General features: G+C 47.2%; 1 protein-coding gene across 2 annotated transcripts in view; it reads right to left on the minus strand.

Annotated features, from left to right (window-relative positions):
- The window catches only part of LOC133622302 (matrix remodeling-associated protein 8-like), an 85,921-nt gene that overhangs the window by 55,429 nt on the left and 14,774 nt on the right, over nt 1–15,718 (minus strand). For both annotated transcript variants that reach the window (XM_061984880.1, XM_061984879.1), the window contains 4 exons: nt 5,379–5,684; nt 3,268–3,369; nt 475–608; nt 232–411 (listed from right to left, as the gene is read on the minus strand). In XM_061984880.1, coding sequence (XP_061840864.1) covers nt 232–411; nt 475–608; nt 3,268–3,369; nt 5,379–5,684 — 722 coding nt within the window. The remainder of the gene's footprint in view (nt 1–231; nt 412–474; nt 609–3,267; nt 3,370–5,378; nt 5,685–15,718) is intronic.

Raw genomic sequence — 15,718 nt, forward strand, 5'->3', positions numbered from 1 at the left:
GACGTTTATCCATGAAAATATGGAGAAGCTGCTGTGTTTGACGGAGAGGCCGCTGAACGTTCACTCTCCAAGGTAAATGCTGTACTTTATTAATATTACGATACATTATTTCATAGAACTACTGTCGTTAGTACTAAATTCTATTGGATTGGTTTGGGGCTGGATGGAACCTGTTCAGTCGTTAAATTCAGATCTGGAACCAGTTTTCCTGCATGAAACATTGTGTCATACCTGCAGGTCGGATATGATGAGCGAGAAGTCTCCTTCTGCAAAGGCCCGCTGGCTGATGTTCATCTTCCTCTGAAGGAAGTAGGGTCCGTAGCTCCGCTGCTCCCCCGAGGCGTACAAGTCCACTAGGCGGTCTGCACGATAATGGTAGATCCCTGGGGTCTGCCGGTCCCAGTGCACCACCTTTTGGAAGATGCATTTCTCAGTCAAGCGCTGTGATGAGAACAGGGAGGATGGCTGGAATACCTGCTGATCCTCCTCCTCATTGCCCCAGTCGGTCCACACGTTTCTCCTGTTGACGCATGGCAGCACCACAGTGCTCCCCAGCAGGACCACGAAGACCGCTTTGTGGCCATCCCAGTAGCGCTGCTCTTTACGACCTGTAGGAGTGCACCCAAAGTCTCGCTCTAACTTTCATGCATCAGACATATATATATATATATATATATATATATATATATATATATATATATATATATATATATATATATATATATATATATATATATATATATATATATATATATATATATACATACATACAGACATGTATTAATACATATATATACAGGACTGTCTCAGAAAATTAGAATATTGTGATAAAGCCCTGTATTTTCTGTAATGCAATTAAAAAAACAAAAATGTCATACATTCTGGATTCATTACACATCAACTGAAATATTGCAAGCCTTTTATTATTTTAATATTGCTGATTATGGCATACAGTTTAAGAAAACTCAAAAATTGTATCTAAAAAAATTTGAATATTTTCTCAGACCAAGTAAAAAAAAAAGATTTATAACAGCAAAACAAAATCAAACATTTGGAAATGTCAATTAATGCACTCAGTACTTGGTAGGGAATCCTTTTGCACGGATTACTGCATCAATGCGGCGTGGCATGGAGGCAATCAGCCTGTGGCATTGCTAAGGTGTTATGGATGCCCAGGATGCTTCAATAGCGGCCTTTAGCTCATTTGCATTATTGGGTCTGGTGTCTTTCAGCTTCTTCTTCACAATACCCCACACATTCTCTATGGGGTTCAGGTCAGGGTAGTTGGCAGGCCAATCGAAGGACAGTAATGCCATGGTCAGTACACCAGTTACTGGTGGTTTTGGCACTGCTGGCAGGTGCCAGATCATGCTGGAAAATGAAATCATCATCTCCATAGAGCTTTTCAACAGATGGAAGTAGGGCTGGGCGATATATTGATATACGCGATATTTGTCTCTGTGCGATATAGAAAATGACTATATCGTGATATTCGAGTATGCGTTCTCACGCAGTTGCTTTTAGCTGCTGGCATTACACTACATGCTCTCTTGCTCTTTCCTGTCTCTCCTTCTCACAGACAGCAAGCGCAGCTTCTACACACGTCACATACGTATAGCCCTCGCGCAGCAAAGAGGTAGCAGCATGGCTAACGTTAGCTGTGATGCTAGCGTAGCCGTGTGAGCAGTAATACGAGAGAAAGAAGGTGCGAATCTGGTAACAAATGAAGGAATAATTAATTCCCCCCAAAAACAGCAGGGGTCCATCGTCTGGCGGTGGTTTGGCTTCAAGTGGGAATATGTCGAACAGACAACCGTAATTTGTCAAGTGTGGGGCGAAAGCGTTGCTATATAAGTAGCATTACTGCTAATATGTAGCATCATTTGAAAAGTCACCTGCTAGAGAATGAACAGTGCTTACTCTGCATGTCAACATCTTCGTTCGGTGCCACACGCCCACACCATCAAAATGCCGAGGCAAACATTTCCAGATCAACACCGTATGAAAAAAATAGTGATTTTTTTTAGTTGTGATTTCCTTCTCTGCATGAAAGTTTAAAAGTAGCATATATTAATGCAGTATGAAGAAGAATGTTTTAATGTAGACACATAGAATCATCATACTGCTGTGGCTATATGCATCAAGTGTTCATTCAAGGCTAAGGCAAAATATCGAGATATATATCGTGTATCGCGATATGGCCTTAAAATATCGCAATATAAAAAAAGGCCATACCGCCCAGCCCTAGATGGAAGCATGTAGTGCTCTAAAATCTCTTGGTACACAGATGCATTGACTCTGGACTTGATGAAACACAGTGGACCAACACCAGCAGCTGACATGGCTCCCCAAACCATTGCTGACTGTGGGAACTTCACACTGGATTTTAAGCAACTTGGATTTTGCTCCTATCCAGCCTTCCTCCAGACTCTAGCGCCTTGACTTCCAAATGAAATACAAAACTTGCTTTCGTCTGAAAACAGGACTCTGGACCACTCTGCAACTGTCCAGTGCTTCTTTTCCATAACCCAAATCAGACGCTTCTAGAGAATTTAGAGCACTACATGCTTCCATCTGTTGAAAAGCTCTATGGAGATGATGATTTCATTTTCCAGCATGATATGGCACCTGCCCACAGTGCCAAAACCACCAGTAACTGGTGTACTGACCATGGCATTACTGTCCTCGATTGGCCTGCCAACTCCCCTGACCTGAACCCCATAGAGAATTTGTGGGGTATTGTGAAGAAGAAGCTGAAAGACACCAGACCCAATAATGCAAATGAGCTAAAGGCCGCTATTGAAGCATCCATAACACCTCAGCAATGCCACAGGCTGATTGCCTCCATGCCATGCCGCATTGATGCAGTAATATGTGCAAAAGGATTCCAACCAAGTACTGAGTGCATTAATTGACATTTTCAAATGTTTGATTTTGTTTTGCTGTTATAAATCTTTTTTTTTTTACTTGGTCTGAGGAAATATTCAAATTTTTTTAGATACGATTTTTGAGTTTTCTTAAGCTGTATGCCATAATCAGCAATATTAAAATAATAAAAGGCTTGCAATATTTCAGTTGATGTGTAATGAATCCAGAATGTATGACATTTTTGTTTTTTTTAATTGCATTACAGAAAATAAAGAACTTTATCACAATATTCTAATTTTCTGAGACAGTCCTGTATATATATTATGTATATAATATACATTACATATAATATATACATAATAAATATAACATTATATATTGTGTTACATGTGTACATACGTGATTTAGTGACATTAAGCTGCACTCGTACGGTCTCATACAGGTGGCAGTAGAGGTGGTGGAGGTTACAAGAGTACAGACCTCTGTCGTTCATCGTCACTTCTAAAAACACAAAGATTGAAAAAAAAGAATATTTTTATATATTTTAAATGAAAACGTTTTAATACCTACAGTGCATGTAGTGTACTTTTTAAAAAATGGCAATAAAATGTAAAACATTTTTAACAGAATTCTTGTCAAGTGAATTTGGGCACGGCGCCTTTCAGTCGTCCCTTGTTCATCGTGCCGGACACGGCGGCAATAAACGAATCACTAATTATCAATCAAATATTTTAGTAGCTGGAGCAGGGATTCTCAAACTGTAGCACGTGTACCACTAGTGGTACGCCAAATAATTACTTGATTAAAGTATAGTGTTTTACTTTCTTATATTCAAACTGTGTGTTACAGTGGCCAAAAGTATTAAATATACTTGTTTTCGATTAATAATCAGGACTACTATGCTACTGTATTTTCATGTGGGTGGTACTTGGAGAGCTAAATGTTTCTGAGGTGGTACTTGGTGAAAAGAGTTGTAGAACCACTGAGCTAGAGCATTAAAAAAACATGTTTACGGTCTTCTAAATATGTTTTTCAACATTCTGAGAGCCATTGAGATATGAAATAACACCCTTTAGTCACCTTGACACTTTTAATCCCATATAGTAATGATATTGAGGCTTAGTCAATCAGTGACCTTGATACTAAACAGTACACTCTGATTGGTTTGGTCTCCTCTAGTGGATGATACTACTGTAGTATCGATATTTCTGTTCCATTTAGCAATTGTTATGCTTGAAAACTTTTAATTTAGACCAAAAATATTGTAGAATATGCTTTAAAAAAAAAAATCTGCAATTTGACGACTTTTTGATCATATAAAATTCAGTTGAAAATGGAATCCATACACCTCTCTGTACTGTTAGGTGGTAGAAGGTGGTAGAAGCATGGGATTTCTCCCAGCCAATCAGAGTACAGTAACAATATTGGAAAGTTATAATTAATAGGGGTGCACAAAAATTAATCGGAATTGCGATTCTTAATCATCCCGATTTTAAATTGATTCGTAATTTTTTTTAATCAATAAAAAAATAAAATAGAATTATTATTGAAAAAAACGTTTTTAGGCCATCTTCATGCAATCAGAATCGAAATTCTTATCCATCCCAATTCTAAATCGATTCATAATTATTTTTTTAAAATCAATGTAATTTTATTTGTTTAAATTTTAATATTTTTTTAAAATACGTTTTCAGGCCATCTCCATGCAACCAGAATCACAATTCTTGTTCATCCTGATTCTAAATTGATTCATCATTTTTGAAAAGTCAGTAGACTTTATTTATTTATTTATTTATTTAAATAAGAATCGATTTTTTTTAAATACGTTTTCAGGCCATCTCTATGCAAGCAAAATCATGATTCTTATTCATTCTTATTCTAAATCGATTCATAATTTAAAAAAAATGGATTAGAAATGATTTTTAGTTATTGTATTTATTTATTTTTATTATTGTTATTTTTTAGGCCATATCCTTGCAACCAGAATAAGCTTTTCTAACCTGTAACCTGTCATTAAAAAAGTTTTGTTATAATTATTATACCAATAATACTTCCGAGGATTTTTAATTTTAATCGAGAATCGTGTTGAATCGAGAATCGATTCTGAATCGGATCTTCACCCCAAGAATCAGAATATAATCGAATTGTGAGGTGCCTGAAGATCTACACCCCATATATTTAGGAATTCGGGTTGAAGTTGGTAAAATAGTAAAGTTGTAAAGTTCTACACCATTTGTTAGTACTTAAAATGTTCCTATTCTACAAGTGAACGCCTTATAAAAGATTAAATGGGTATGTGTCAGTGCAATCCCATTTTTTTAGCAATATACACAAAGTATATTCCAAAAATAACACATTTAACTTATAACAGTTTTGAATGAAGTTCACAAAAGATTGTAATGTACTCCAATATTTGTCTATGGATGCAAAGTATTTCAATAATTGTTAAACCCCCAAAATTTTCTACAAGTAGGGTCCTTGAACACATTACAATTCTCAGACTGTGCGACCTTTGATCACCAGGGAGAAGTTTCCGTCCTTGAAGGCCTTCCTGCTGAGGCCCACCCTGTCCAGGTTGTAAGAGTTGTAGATCCTCTGTTCTCCCGCCGAGTACATGTCCAGCACTCTCTCCATGCTGTCTTCCAAGTGGGCCCGGAACACGTCCCAGTGGACCACCCTCTGCCGGTCCCTCAGCGCGTCGCTGGTCCACACCATGCGGCCGCTGACGCACTGCAGGGTCACGCTGGAGCCGGCGGAGGCGCTCACGTTGGAGGCGGCCACCACCACGCTGCTGCCGCTGTCCGACTGTCCCCGCACTGAAGGCAACACAAGGACACGTCAAGGTAGGAAAATCAAGATATTCTGTCCTCACACAACATTGAAATCATGAAATATTTCAAGTCAGAAACGTTCTCCGTCATGTCACAGTGTAGGCTCCAAAAATAAACTGGGGTGTCAAACTCAAGATTCTTTAAGTGACGGATGAGGCGAAAAACTCATTATTTGGTATATAGATGATAAGGAAACCTTTTCAAAATAAGTTACAAAAGCTCCTCTTGGCTGCTGACATCGCACTGATACGCAAAGTCTTTTAAAAAATGTATATTTATTATTTTATTTACAAAAATGACAGAATTTTTATCTGATAAAAGAAAATACAGCAACTCCAACACAGCTTTACAATATTTAAGATGAACATTTACCAAGAAGACATACAAATACAATACTAGAATAATAGAATGCTAAAAAAAATCATTATAGAAGAAACAATATCAATAATAATAATGTTAATAATAGGTTAGTGATCCAAAAAAGACTATTTTAAAAAGGCCCTTTCCGCCGCTTCGGTGGTACTGCGGATGGCTCTCCTCTTTCTCTCTCCATCGATGCCCAAACTGCTGAAGGCTCTGACCAAGGAACGGGCTGCAAATCCTCTACATCCAACCTCCACAGGGAAACACCTTGCTCTCCAACCAGCCTGCTGACAGTCGCTGACCAGTCCTGCATACTTGGAGAGCTTCCTCTCGAAGGCTTCTTCCAGGCGATCTTCCCACGGGACTGTCAGCTCCAGCAGCACAGCTTGTTTGGTGGACTCAGACACAAGGACAATGTCTGGTCGCAGGGTGGTGACTGCGATATGGCTGGGGAACTTCAGCTGGTTTTCAAGGTCCACCAACAACTGCCAGTCTTTTGCAGACGTCAGGATGCCTGCTGATGTTTTCCTAGCAGGAGTTGGCGTGACCCCAGCTCTGACAAAGGCGATGGTTTTCTTGGAGGGGTGGAACTGTTTTGCCCATGCCAGTCCTGTGCTAATGGCTTCAGCGATGGTCTTCAGGACTTGGTCATGCCTCCACCTGTACCTTCCATCTCCAAGTGCCTTTGTACAGCAACTGAGGATGTGTTCCAGGGTTCCTCGCTTGGAGCACAGTGGGCATGCTGATGTCTCTGCTATGCCCCATGTGTGCAGGTTTGAAGGGCTTGGGAGCACATCATATACTGCCTGGATGAGAAATTTAATGCGTTGCGGCTCGGCTTTCCAAAGCTCAGCCCAGGTCACTCTCCTCTCAACCGCATTCTCCCATCTTGTCCAAGCTCCCTGTTGCTTCATTCCAACAGCCTTGCAGGTTCTTGTCTCCTCCACTGCCGCTCTCACCTCATCCTGAACAAGACGTCGGCCTTCCTTCCCCCTAGTGTTCAGTTGGGGAGTTGGAAAGGACCCTAGCCCAGCTCGACCCCGTGTAACTGCTCCAACCAGGCTCCTGTGTCGCAGCCTTGCATCTGCCTCTTGAACTGCTTCCTCTGCCCTCCATTTCCTGCCAGTCCTCACTTGGATCCCTGCTTTGGCCACCTTCGGATCACTTGAGTCCCTGTACTGTACCACTTCTCTGGCTCTAGTTACCTTAAATTCCTCCTCCAAGGATTTGAAAGGCAACTGCAGTTTGTTGCTGTTCCCGTAGAGTGCAATGCTACTCAGGCTCTTAGGTAGTCCCAGCCATCTCCGGAGGTGGTTGCTGACCCTCCGCTCTAGGATCTCAACTGTCGAGATGGGGAACGAGTAGATGAGGAGGGGCCACAGGATCCTGGGAAGAATGCCATGCTGGTAAATCCAGGCTTTAAACTTCCCAGGTAAGCCTGACTTGTCCACGGATTTCAGCCAGCCATCCAACTCAGCGCATGTCGACTGGATGGATGTTGTGTCTCTCAAAGAGCAGTCAAAAACCTTGCCCAAGCTCTTGACTGGCTTCTCTGAGATAGTTGGAATGGCCGTGCCTGAGATGTTAAACCGGAACTTGTCCTCCACCTTACCCTTCTTCAGCACCATTGATCTGGATTTGGCGGGTTTGAAACGCATTCGGGCCCACTCCACCAACTCTTCAAGTCCCTTCAGAATCCAACGGCAGCCTGGGACTGATTCTGTCATGACTGTGAGGTCATCCATGAATGCCCTGATGGGTGGTTGCCTTTGTCCGGAATTTGTGCGGGGCCCTCTACACTCTGGCTCAGCAGACTTGGTGAGCATGTTCATGGCTAGTGAGAACAGTGTCACAGAGATAGTACACCCTGTGATAATACCAATCTCCACTTTGTGCCAACTGGATGTTGTTGGTCCGGAAGAGACCCTCATCCTGAAATTGCTGTAGTAATCAGCAATGAGGTCTCTACACCTGCTGGGTACATGATGTTTCATCAGAGTGAGTTGAACAAGCTTGTGCGGAATGGAGCCGAATGCGTTTGCCAGGTCAAGCCACAGTACTGATAGGTTGCCCTTGTTCTCTCGAGCCTCCCGAATGAGCTGCGTCACCACACCGGTATGCTCCATACATCCTGACATTCCTGAAATGCCGCCTTTCTGGACAGATGTATCGATGTAGGTATTCTTTGCCAGGTAGGTACACAGTCGTTTGGAAACGGCGCTGAAGAAGACCTTTGCCTCAACACACAGCAGGGAGATGATGCGGAACTGGTCCAGCTGAGTGGAGTTTTCCTCCTTTGGGATCCATACCCCTTCCGCCACTCACCATTGCTCAGGGATCCTCCCCCTTCTCCAGAAGACTCGCAGGATTTTCCACAGACGCTGCAGGAGTTTGGGACAGTTCTTATACACTTTGTATGAAGTGCCACTCGGTCCCGGTGTAGAGCTTGCCCTGGCTCTGCGGACAACCTCCCTGACTTCCTTTAGCTGCAGCTCCGACATGTCAAACTGCATTTCTGGTTCAGGGGGGTCTATGAGGTTGTTACACTCTCCCAACTCCTGCTCTCTTGCAGGATCACTGTACGTTTGCTTCAGATGTTGATCTATGTCTTCCTGCGAGGAGGCCAGTTTGCCACTGCGCTTCTGTCCCAGCAAATCCTTCGTGAACTTGAAGGGGTTAGCAATGAAAGCAGCACGTTTACGTGCCCTCTCGCGTCGCCGCCTCCGATGCCACTCTGCCCGACGGAGAATTCTGATCTTTTTCCGAAGGATGCACATCAGCTGGGCCAGGCCAGTGCGTTCCTCATGTCCTGCCGCCTTGTACTGGAACTTCAGCGCTTTCATCTCCTGCCTGATGTTGTGGATCCTTACAGCTCTGTGGTTCTTTGAGTACGTGGTTCCGGAGCTTCTCTTCTCCTCCTCGCCGAACCGTTCAGCTGCAATGCTGACAATGATTGTTGTCATAGCTTGTAGCTTCCCGTCGGCTTCTCCCTTCGCCGTTGCCTCCAGAATTTGGTCGACATCGTCATCGAGTTGCTTCCAGAGTGAGGTCATGCTAGCTGCAGGCCACTTGATCCGCCTCTGTTCAGACTTGATACTCGAGGGATTAGTTTGCAACACATGGAGGTTCTGGGCACTATGGGGTGACTCCGGGCCTGGCACCTCCTGCGTCTCACCAGGTGTAACACCTGTGCGTTGTGTTGCTTCTGCTCCCATCAGGCACTTCTTCCTCGCTTGGTGGATCTTTAAGCCATGGATGTTCTTGCAGACTTTACCGCATGTACACTGCGCGCTCATAGTCGTTTGTCCGTTGCCTAGGTCTGTTAACGTTAAGTCCGTCCGACTGGGGTGCTCATCCTCCCCCCCTCTCGGGCTCCCCTGGGGGTATTTTTCCTTTAGGTTCATCGTAGCTTAGTTGGGTTCCTCCTCACAGAGGATGCAAATTGGGTTGCCAACCCTTTCTGCCCCGGTTGCCGTCTCTCCGGGCTGTCACTGACTCTCCAGTAGTCACCACACTCTTCATGGTTGTCATCCAGTCTTTCCTGGCTGTCACTGATCGCTCAGGGTATTCGCTGTGTACATACATCTACTGATGCTTAGTCTGGACACATCCTCAGTGACAGCCAGATGATATAGATGATAAGGAAACCTTTTCAAAATAAGTTACAAAAGCTCCTCTTGGCTGCTGACATCGCACTGATACGCAAAGTCTTTTAAAAAATGTATATTTATTATTTTATTTACAAAAATGACAGAATTTTTATCTGATAAAAGAAAATACAGCAACTCCAACACAGCTTTACAATATTTAAGATGAACATTTACCAAGAAGACATACAAATACAATACTAGAATAATAGAATGCTAAAAAAAATCATTATAGAAGAAACAATATCAATAATAATAATGTTAATAATAGGTTAGTGATCCAAAAAAGACTATTTTAAAAATATATATTCGGCCAAAAAATATGTATTTTTTATTAAAGAAAAACATATTTGGCCAAAACAATATATATTTTCTTTTCTTTAATTGATTCTTGAAAATAATGAATCAATTTGGAATTAGTTTGGATGTGAAACACCCCTACTATGTATTTTCTAAACTTTGATATTATTTATGCATGCAACAATATAGTCCAAGCATTTTTTAGGTAATCAAAAACAAATACAAAATGTATTAAATAAAATATTAAAAAAGAGAAAACAGACTTTTATATATATATATATATATATATATATATATATATATATATATATATATATATATATATATATATATATATATATATATATATATATATATATATCCATCCATCCATCCATCCATCTTCTTCCGCTTATCCGAGGTCGGGTCGCGGGGGCAGCAGCCTAAGCAGGGAAGCCCAGACTTCCCTCTCCCCAGCCACTTCGTCCAGCTCCTCCCGGTGGATCCCGAGGCGTTCCCAGGCCAGCCGGGAGACATAGTCTTCCCAACGTGTCCTGGGTCTTCCCCGTGGCCTCCTACCGGTCGGACGTGCCCGAAACACCTCCCGAGGGAGGCGTTCGGGTGGCATCCTGACCAGATGCCCGAACCACCTCATCTGGCTCCTCTCGATATGGAGGAGCAGCGGCTTTACTTTGAGCTCCCCCCGGATGGCAGAGCTTCTCACCCTATCTCTAAGGGAGAGCCCCGCCACCCGGCGGAGGAAACTCATTTCGGCCGCTTGTACCCGTGATCTTGTCCTTTCGGTCATGACCCAAAGCTCATGACCATAGGTGAGGATGGGAACGTAGATCGACCGGTAAATCGAGAGCTTTGCCTTCTGGCTCAGCTCCTTCTTCACCACAACGGATCGATACAGCGTCCGCATTACTGAAGATGCCGCACCGATCCGCCTGTCGATCTCACGATCCACTCTTCCCTCACTCGTGAACAAGACTCCGAGGTACTTGAACTCCTCCACTTGGGGCAAGATCTCCTCCCCAACCCGGAGATGGCACTCCACCCTTTTCCGGGCGAGAACCATGGACTCGGATTTGGAGGTGCTGATTCTCATCCCAGTCGCTTCACACTCGGCTGCGAACCGATCCAGTGAGAGCTGAAGATCTTGGCCAGATGAAGCCATCAGGACCACATCATCTGCAAAAAGCAGAGACCTAATCCTGCAGCCACCAAACCAGATACCCTCAACGCCCTGACTGCGCCTAGAAATTCTGTCCATAAAGGTTATGAACAGAATCGGTGACAAAAGGCAGCCCTGGCGGAGTCCAACCCTCACTGGAAACGTGTCCGACTTACTGCCGGCAATGCGGACCAAGCTCTGACACCGATTATACAGGGAGCGAACCGCCACAATAAGACAGTCCGTTACCCCACACTCTCTGAGCACTCCCCACAGGACTTCCCGGGGTACACGGTCGAATGCCTTCTCCAAGTCCACAAAGCACATGTAGACTGGTTGGGCAAACTCCCATGCACCCTCAAGGACCCTGCCGAGAGTATAGAGCTGGTCCACAGTTCCACGACCAGGACGAAAACCACACTGTTCCTCCTGAATCCGAGGTTCGACTATCCGGCGTAGCCTCCTCTCCAGTACACCTGAATAGACCTTACCGGGAAGGCTGAGGAGTGTGATCCCACGATAGTTGGAACACACCCTCCGGTTCCCCTTCTTAAAGAGAGGAACCACCACCCCGGTCTGCCAATCCAGAGGTACCGCCCCCGATGTCCACGCGATGTTGCAGAGTCTTGTCAACCAAGACAGCCCCACAACATCCAGAGCCTTAAGGAACTCCGGGCGGATCTCATCCACCCCCGGGGCCTTGCCACCGAGGAGCTTTTTAACTACCTCGGCAACCTCAGCCCCAGAAATAGGAGAGCCCACCACAGATTCCCCAGGCCCTGCTTCCTCATAGGAAGACGTGCTGGTAGGATTGAGGAGGTCTTCGAAGTATTCTCTCCACCGATCCACAACATCCGCAGTCGAGGTCAACAGAGCACCATCCCCACCATACACGGTGTTGACACTGCACTGCTTCCCCTTCCTGAGGCGGCGGATGGTGGTCCAGAATTGCTTCGAAGCCGTCCGGAAGTCTTTTTCCATGGCCTCACCGAACTCCTCCCATGTCCGAGTTTTTGCCTCCGCGACCGCTGAAGCCGCACACCGCTTGGCCTGTCGGTACCTGTCTGCTGCGTCAGGAGTCCCATGAGCCAAAAGAACCCGATAGGACTCCTTCTTCAGCTTGACGGCATCCCTCACCGCCGGTGTCCACCAACGGGTTCTAGGATTACCGCCACGACAGGCACCAACTACCCTGCGGCCACAGCTCCGATCGGCCGCCCCGACAACAGAGGTACGGAACATCGTCCACTCGGACTCAATGTCCAGCGCCTCCCTCGTGACATGTTCAAAGTTCTTCCGGAGGTGGGAATTGAAACTCTCTCTGACAGGAGACTATGCTAGACGTTCCCAGCAAACCCTCACAATGCGTTTGGGCCTGCCAGGTCTGTCCGGCATCCTCCCCCACCATCGCAGCCAACTCACCACCAGGTGGTGATCGGTAGAAAGCTCCGCCCCTCTCTTCACCCGAGTGTCCAAAACATGAGGCCGCAAATCCGATGACACAACTACAAAGTCGATCATGGAACTGCGGCCTAGGGTGTCCTGGTGCCAAGTGCACATATGGACACCCTTATGTTTGAACATGGTGTTTGCTATTGACAATCCGTGACGAGCACAAAAGTCCAATAACAAAACACCACTCGGGTTCAGATCCGGGCGGCCATTCTTCCCAATCACGCCTCTCCAGGTTTCACTGTCGTTGCCAACATGAGCGTTGAAGTCCCCCAGTAGAACGAGGGAATCACCCGGGGGAGCACTCTCAAGTACTCCCTCGAGTGAATCCAAAAAGGGTGGGTAATCTGAACTGCCGTTGGGCGCGTAAGCGCAAACAACAGTCAGGACCCGTCCCCCCACCCGAAGGCGGAGGGAGGCTACCCTCTCGTCCACCGGGTTGAACTCCAACGTGCAGGCTTTGAGCCGAGGGGAAACAAGAATTGCCACCCCAGCCCGTCGCCTCTCATTGCTGGCAACGCCAGAGTGGAAGAGAGTCCAGCCCCTGTCAAGAGAACTGGTTCCAGAGCCCTTGCTGTGCGTCGAAGTGAGTCCGACTATATCTAGCCGGAACTTCTCCACCTCACGCACTAGCTCAGGCTCCTTCCCCCCCAGCGAGGTGACGTTCCACGTCCCAAGAGCTAGCTTCTGTAGCCGAGGATCGGACCGCCAAGTGCCCTGCCTTCGGCTTCCGCCCAGCTCACATCGCACCCGACCTCTATGACCCCTGCTATGGGTGGTGAACCCATTGGAGGGGGGACCCACGTTGCCTCTTCGGGCTGTGCCCGGCCGGGCCCCATGGGGACAGGCCCGGCCACCAGGCGCTCGCCATCGTGCCACACCTCCGGGCCTGGCTCCAGAGGAGGGCCCCGGTGACCCGCGTCCGGGCGAGGGAAATCTGGGTTCCTTGTTCGTGTTCTTCATAGAGGTCTTCGAGCTGCTCTTTGTCTGATCCCTCACCTAGGACCAGTTTGCCTTGGGAGACCCTACCAGGGGGCATAGAAGCCCCCGGACAACATAGCTCCTAGGATCATTGGGACACGCAAACTCCTCTACCACGTTAAGGTGGCAGCTCAGAGAGGAGTATATATATATATATATATATATATATATATATATATAAGACCTCCATGAAGAATACAAATAAAGGACCCAGATTTCCCTCGCCCGGACACGGGTCACCGGGGCCCCCCTCCGGAGCCAGGCCCGGAGGCGGGGCACGATGGCGAGCGCCTGGTGGCCGGGCCTGTCCCCATGGGGCCCGGCCGGGCACAGCCCGAAGAGGCAACATGGATCCCCCCTCCAATGGGCTCACCACCCATGGCAGGGGCCATAGAGGTCGGGTGCAGTTTGAGCTGGGCGGAGGCCGAAGGCAGGGCACTTGGCGGTCCGATCCTCGGCTACAGAAGCTAGCTCTTGGGACGTGGAACGTCACCTCGCTGGGGGGGAAGGAGCCTGAGCTAGTGCGCGAGGTCGAGAAGTTCCGGCTAGATAGAGTCGGACTCACTTCGACGCACAGCAAGGGCTCTGGAACCAGTTCTCTCGAGAGGGGCTGGACTCTCTTCCACTCTGGCGTTGCCGGCAATGAGAGGCGACGGGCTGGGGTGGCAATTCTTGTTGCCCCCCGGCTCAGAGCCTGCACGTTGGAGTTCAACCCGGTGGACGAGAGGGTATCCTCCCTCCGCTTTCGGGTGGTGGGACGGGTCCTGACTGTGGTTTGCGCTTACGCCTCAAACGGCAGCTCAGAGTACCCACCCTTTTTGGATTCGCTCGAGGGAGTACTTGAGAGTGCTCCCCCGGGTGATTCCCTCGTTCTAGTGGGGGACTTCAATGCTCATGTTGGCAGCGACAGTGAAACCTGGAGAGGCGTGATTGGAAAGAATGGCCGCCTGGATCTGAACCCGAGTGGTGTTTTGTTATTGGACTTTTGTGCCCGTCACAGATTGTCCATAATGAACACCATGTTCAAACATAAGGGTGTCCATATGTGCACTTGGCACCAGGACACCCTAGGCCGCAGTTCCATGATCGACTTTGTAGTTGTGTCATCGGATATGCGGCCTCATGTTTTGGACACTCGGGTGAAGAGAGGGGCGGAGATTTCAACCGATCACCACCTGGTGGTGAGTTGGCTGCGATGGTGGGGGAGGATGCCGCACAGACCTGGCAGGCCCAAACGCATTGTGAGGGTTTGCTGGGAACGTCTGGCAGAGTCTCCTGTCAGAGAGAGTTTTAATTCCCACCTCCGGAAGAACTTTGAACATGTCACGAGGGAGGTGCTGGACATTGAGTCCGAGTGGACCATGTTCCGCGCCTCTATTGTCGAGGCAGCTGATTGGAACTGTGGCCGCAGGGTAGTTGGTGCCTGTCGTGGCGGTAATCCTAGAACCCGTTGGTGGACACCGGCGGTGAGGGATGCCGTCAAGCTGAAGAAGGAGTCCTATCGGGTTCTTTTGGCTCATAGGACTCCTGAGGCAGCGGACAGGTACCGACAGGCCAAGCGGTGTGCGGCTTCAGCGGTTGCGGAGGCAAAAACTTGGACATGGGAGGAGTTCGGGGAAGCCATGGAAAACGACTTCCGGACGGCTTCGAAGCGATTCTGGACCACCATCCGCCGCCTCAGGAAGGGGAAGCAGTGCACTATCAACACCGTGTATGGAGAGGATGGTGTTCTGCTGACCTCGACTGCGGATGTTGTGGATCGGTGGAGGGAATACTTCGAAGACCTCCTCAATCCCACCAACACGTCTTCCTATGAGGAAGCAGTGCCTGGGGAATCTGTGGTGGGCTCTTCTATTTCTGGGGCTGAGGTTGCTGAGGTAGTTAAAAAGCTCCTCGGTGGCAAGGCCCCGGGGGTGGAAGAGACCCGCCCGGAGTTCCTTAAGGCTCTGGATGCTGTGGGGCTGTCTTGGTTGACAAGACTCTGCAGCATCGCGTGGACATCGGGGGCGGTACCTCTGGATTGGCAGACCGGGGTGGTGGTTCCTCTCTTTAAGAAGGGGAACCGGAGGGTGTGTTCTAACTATCGTGGGATCACACTCCTCAGCCTTCCCGGTAAGGTC

Source organism: Nerophis lumbriciformis, linkage group LG23, assembly GCF_033978685.3.
Source record: "Nerophis lumbriciformis linkage group LG23, RoL_Nlum_v2.1, whole genome shotgun sequence".
Taxonomy (NCBI): domain Eukaryota; kingdom Metazoa; phylum Chordata; class Actinopteri; order Syngnathiformes; family Syngnathidae; genus Nerophis; species Nerophis lumbriciformis.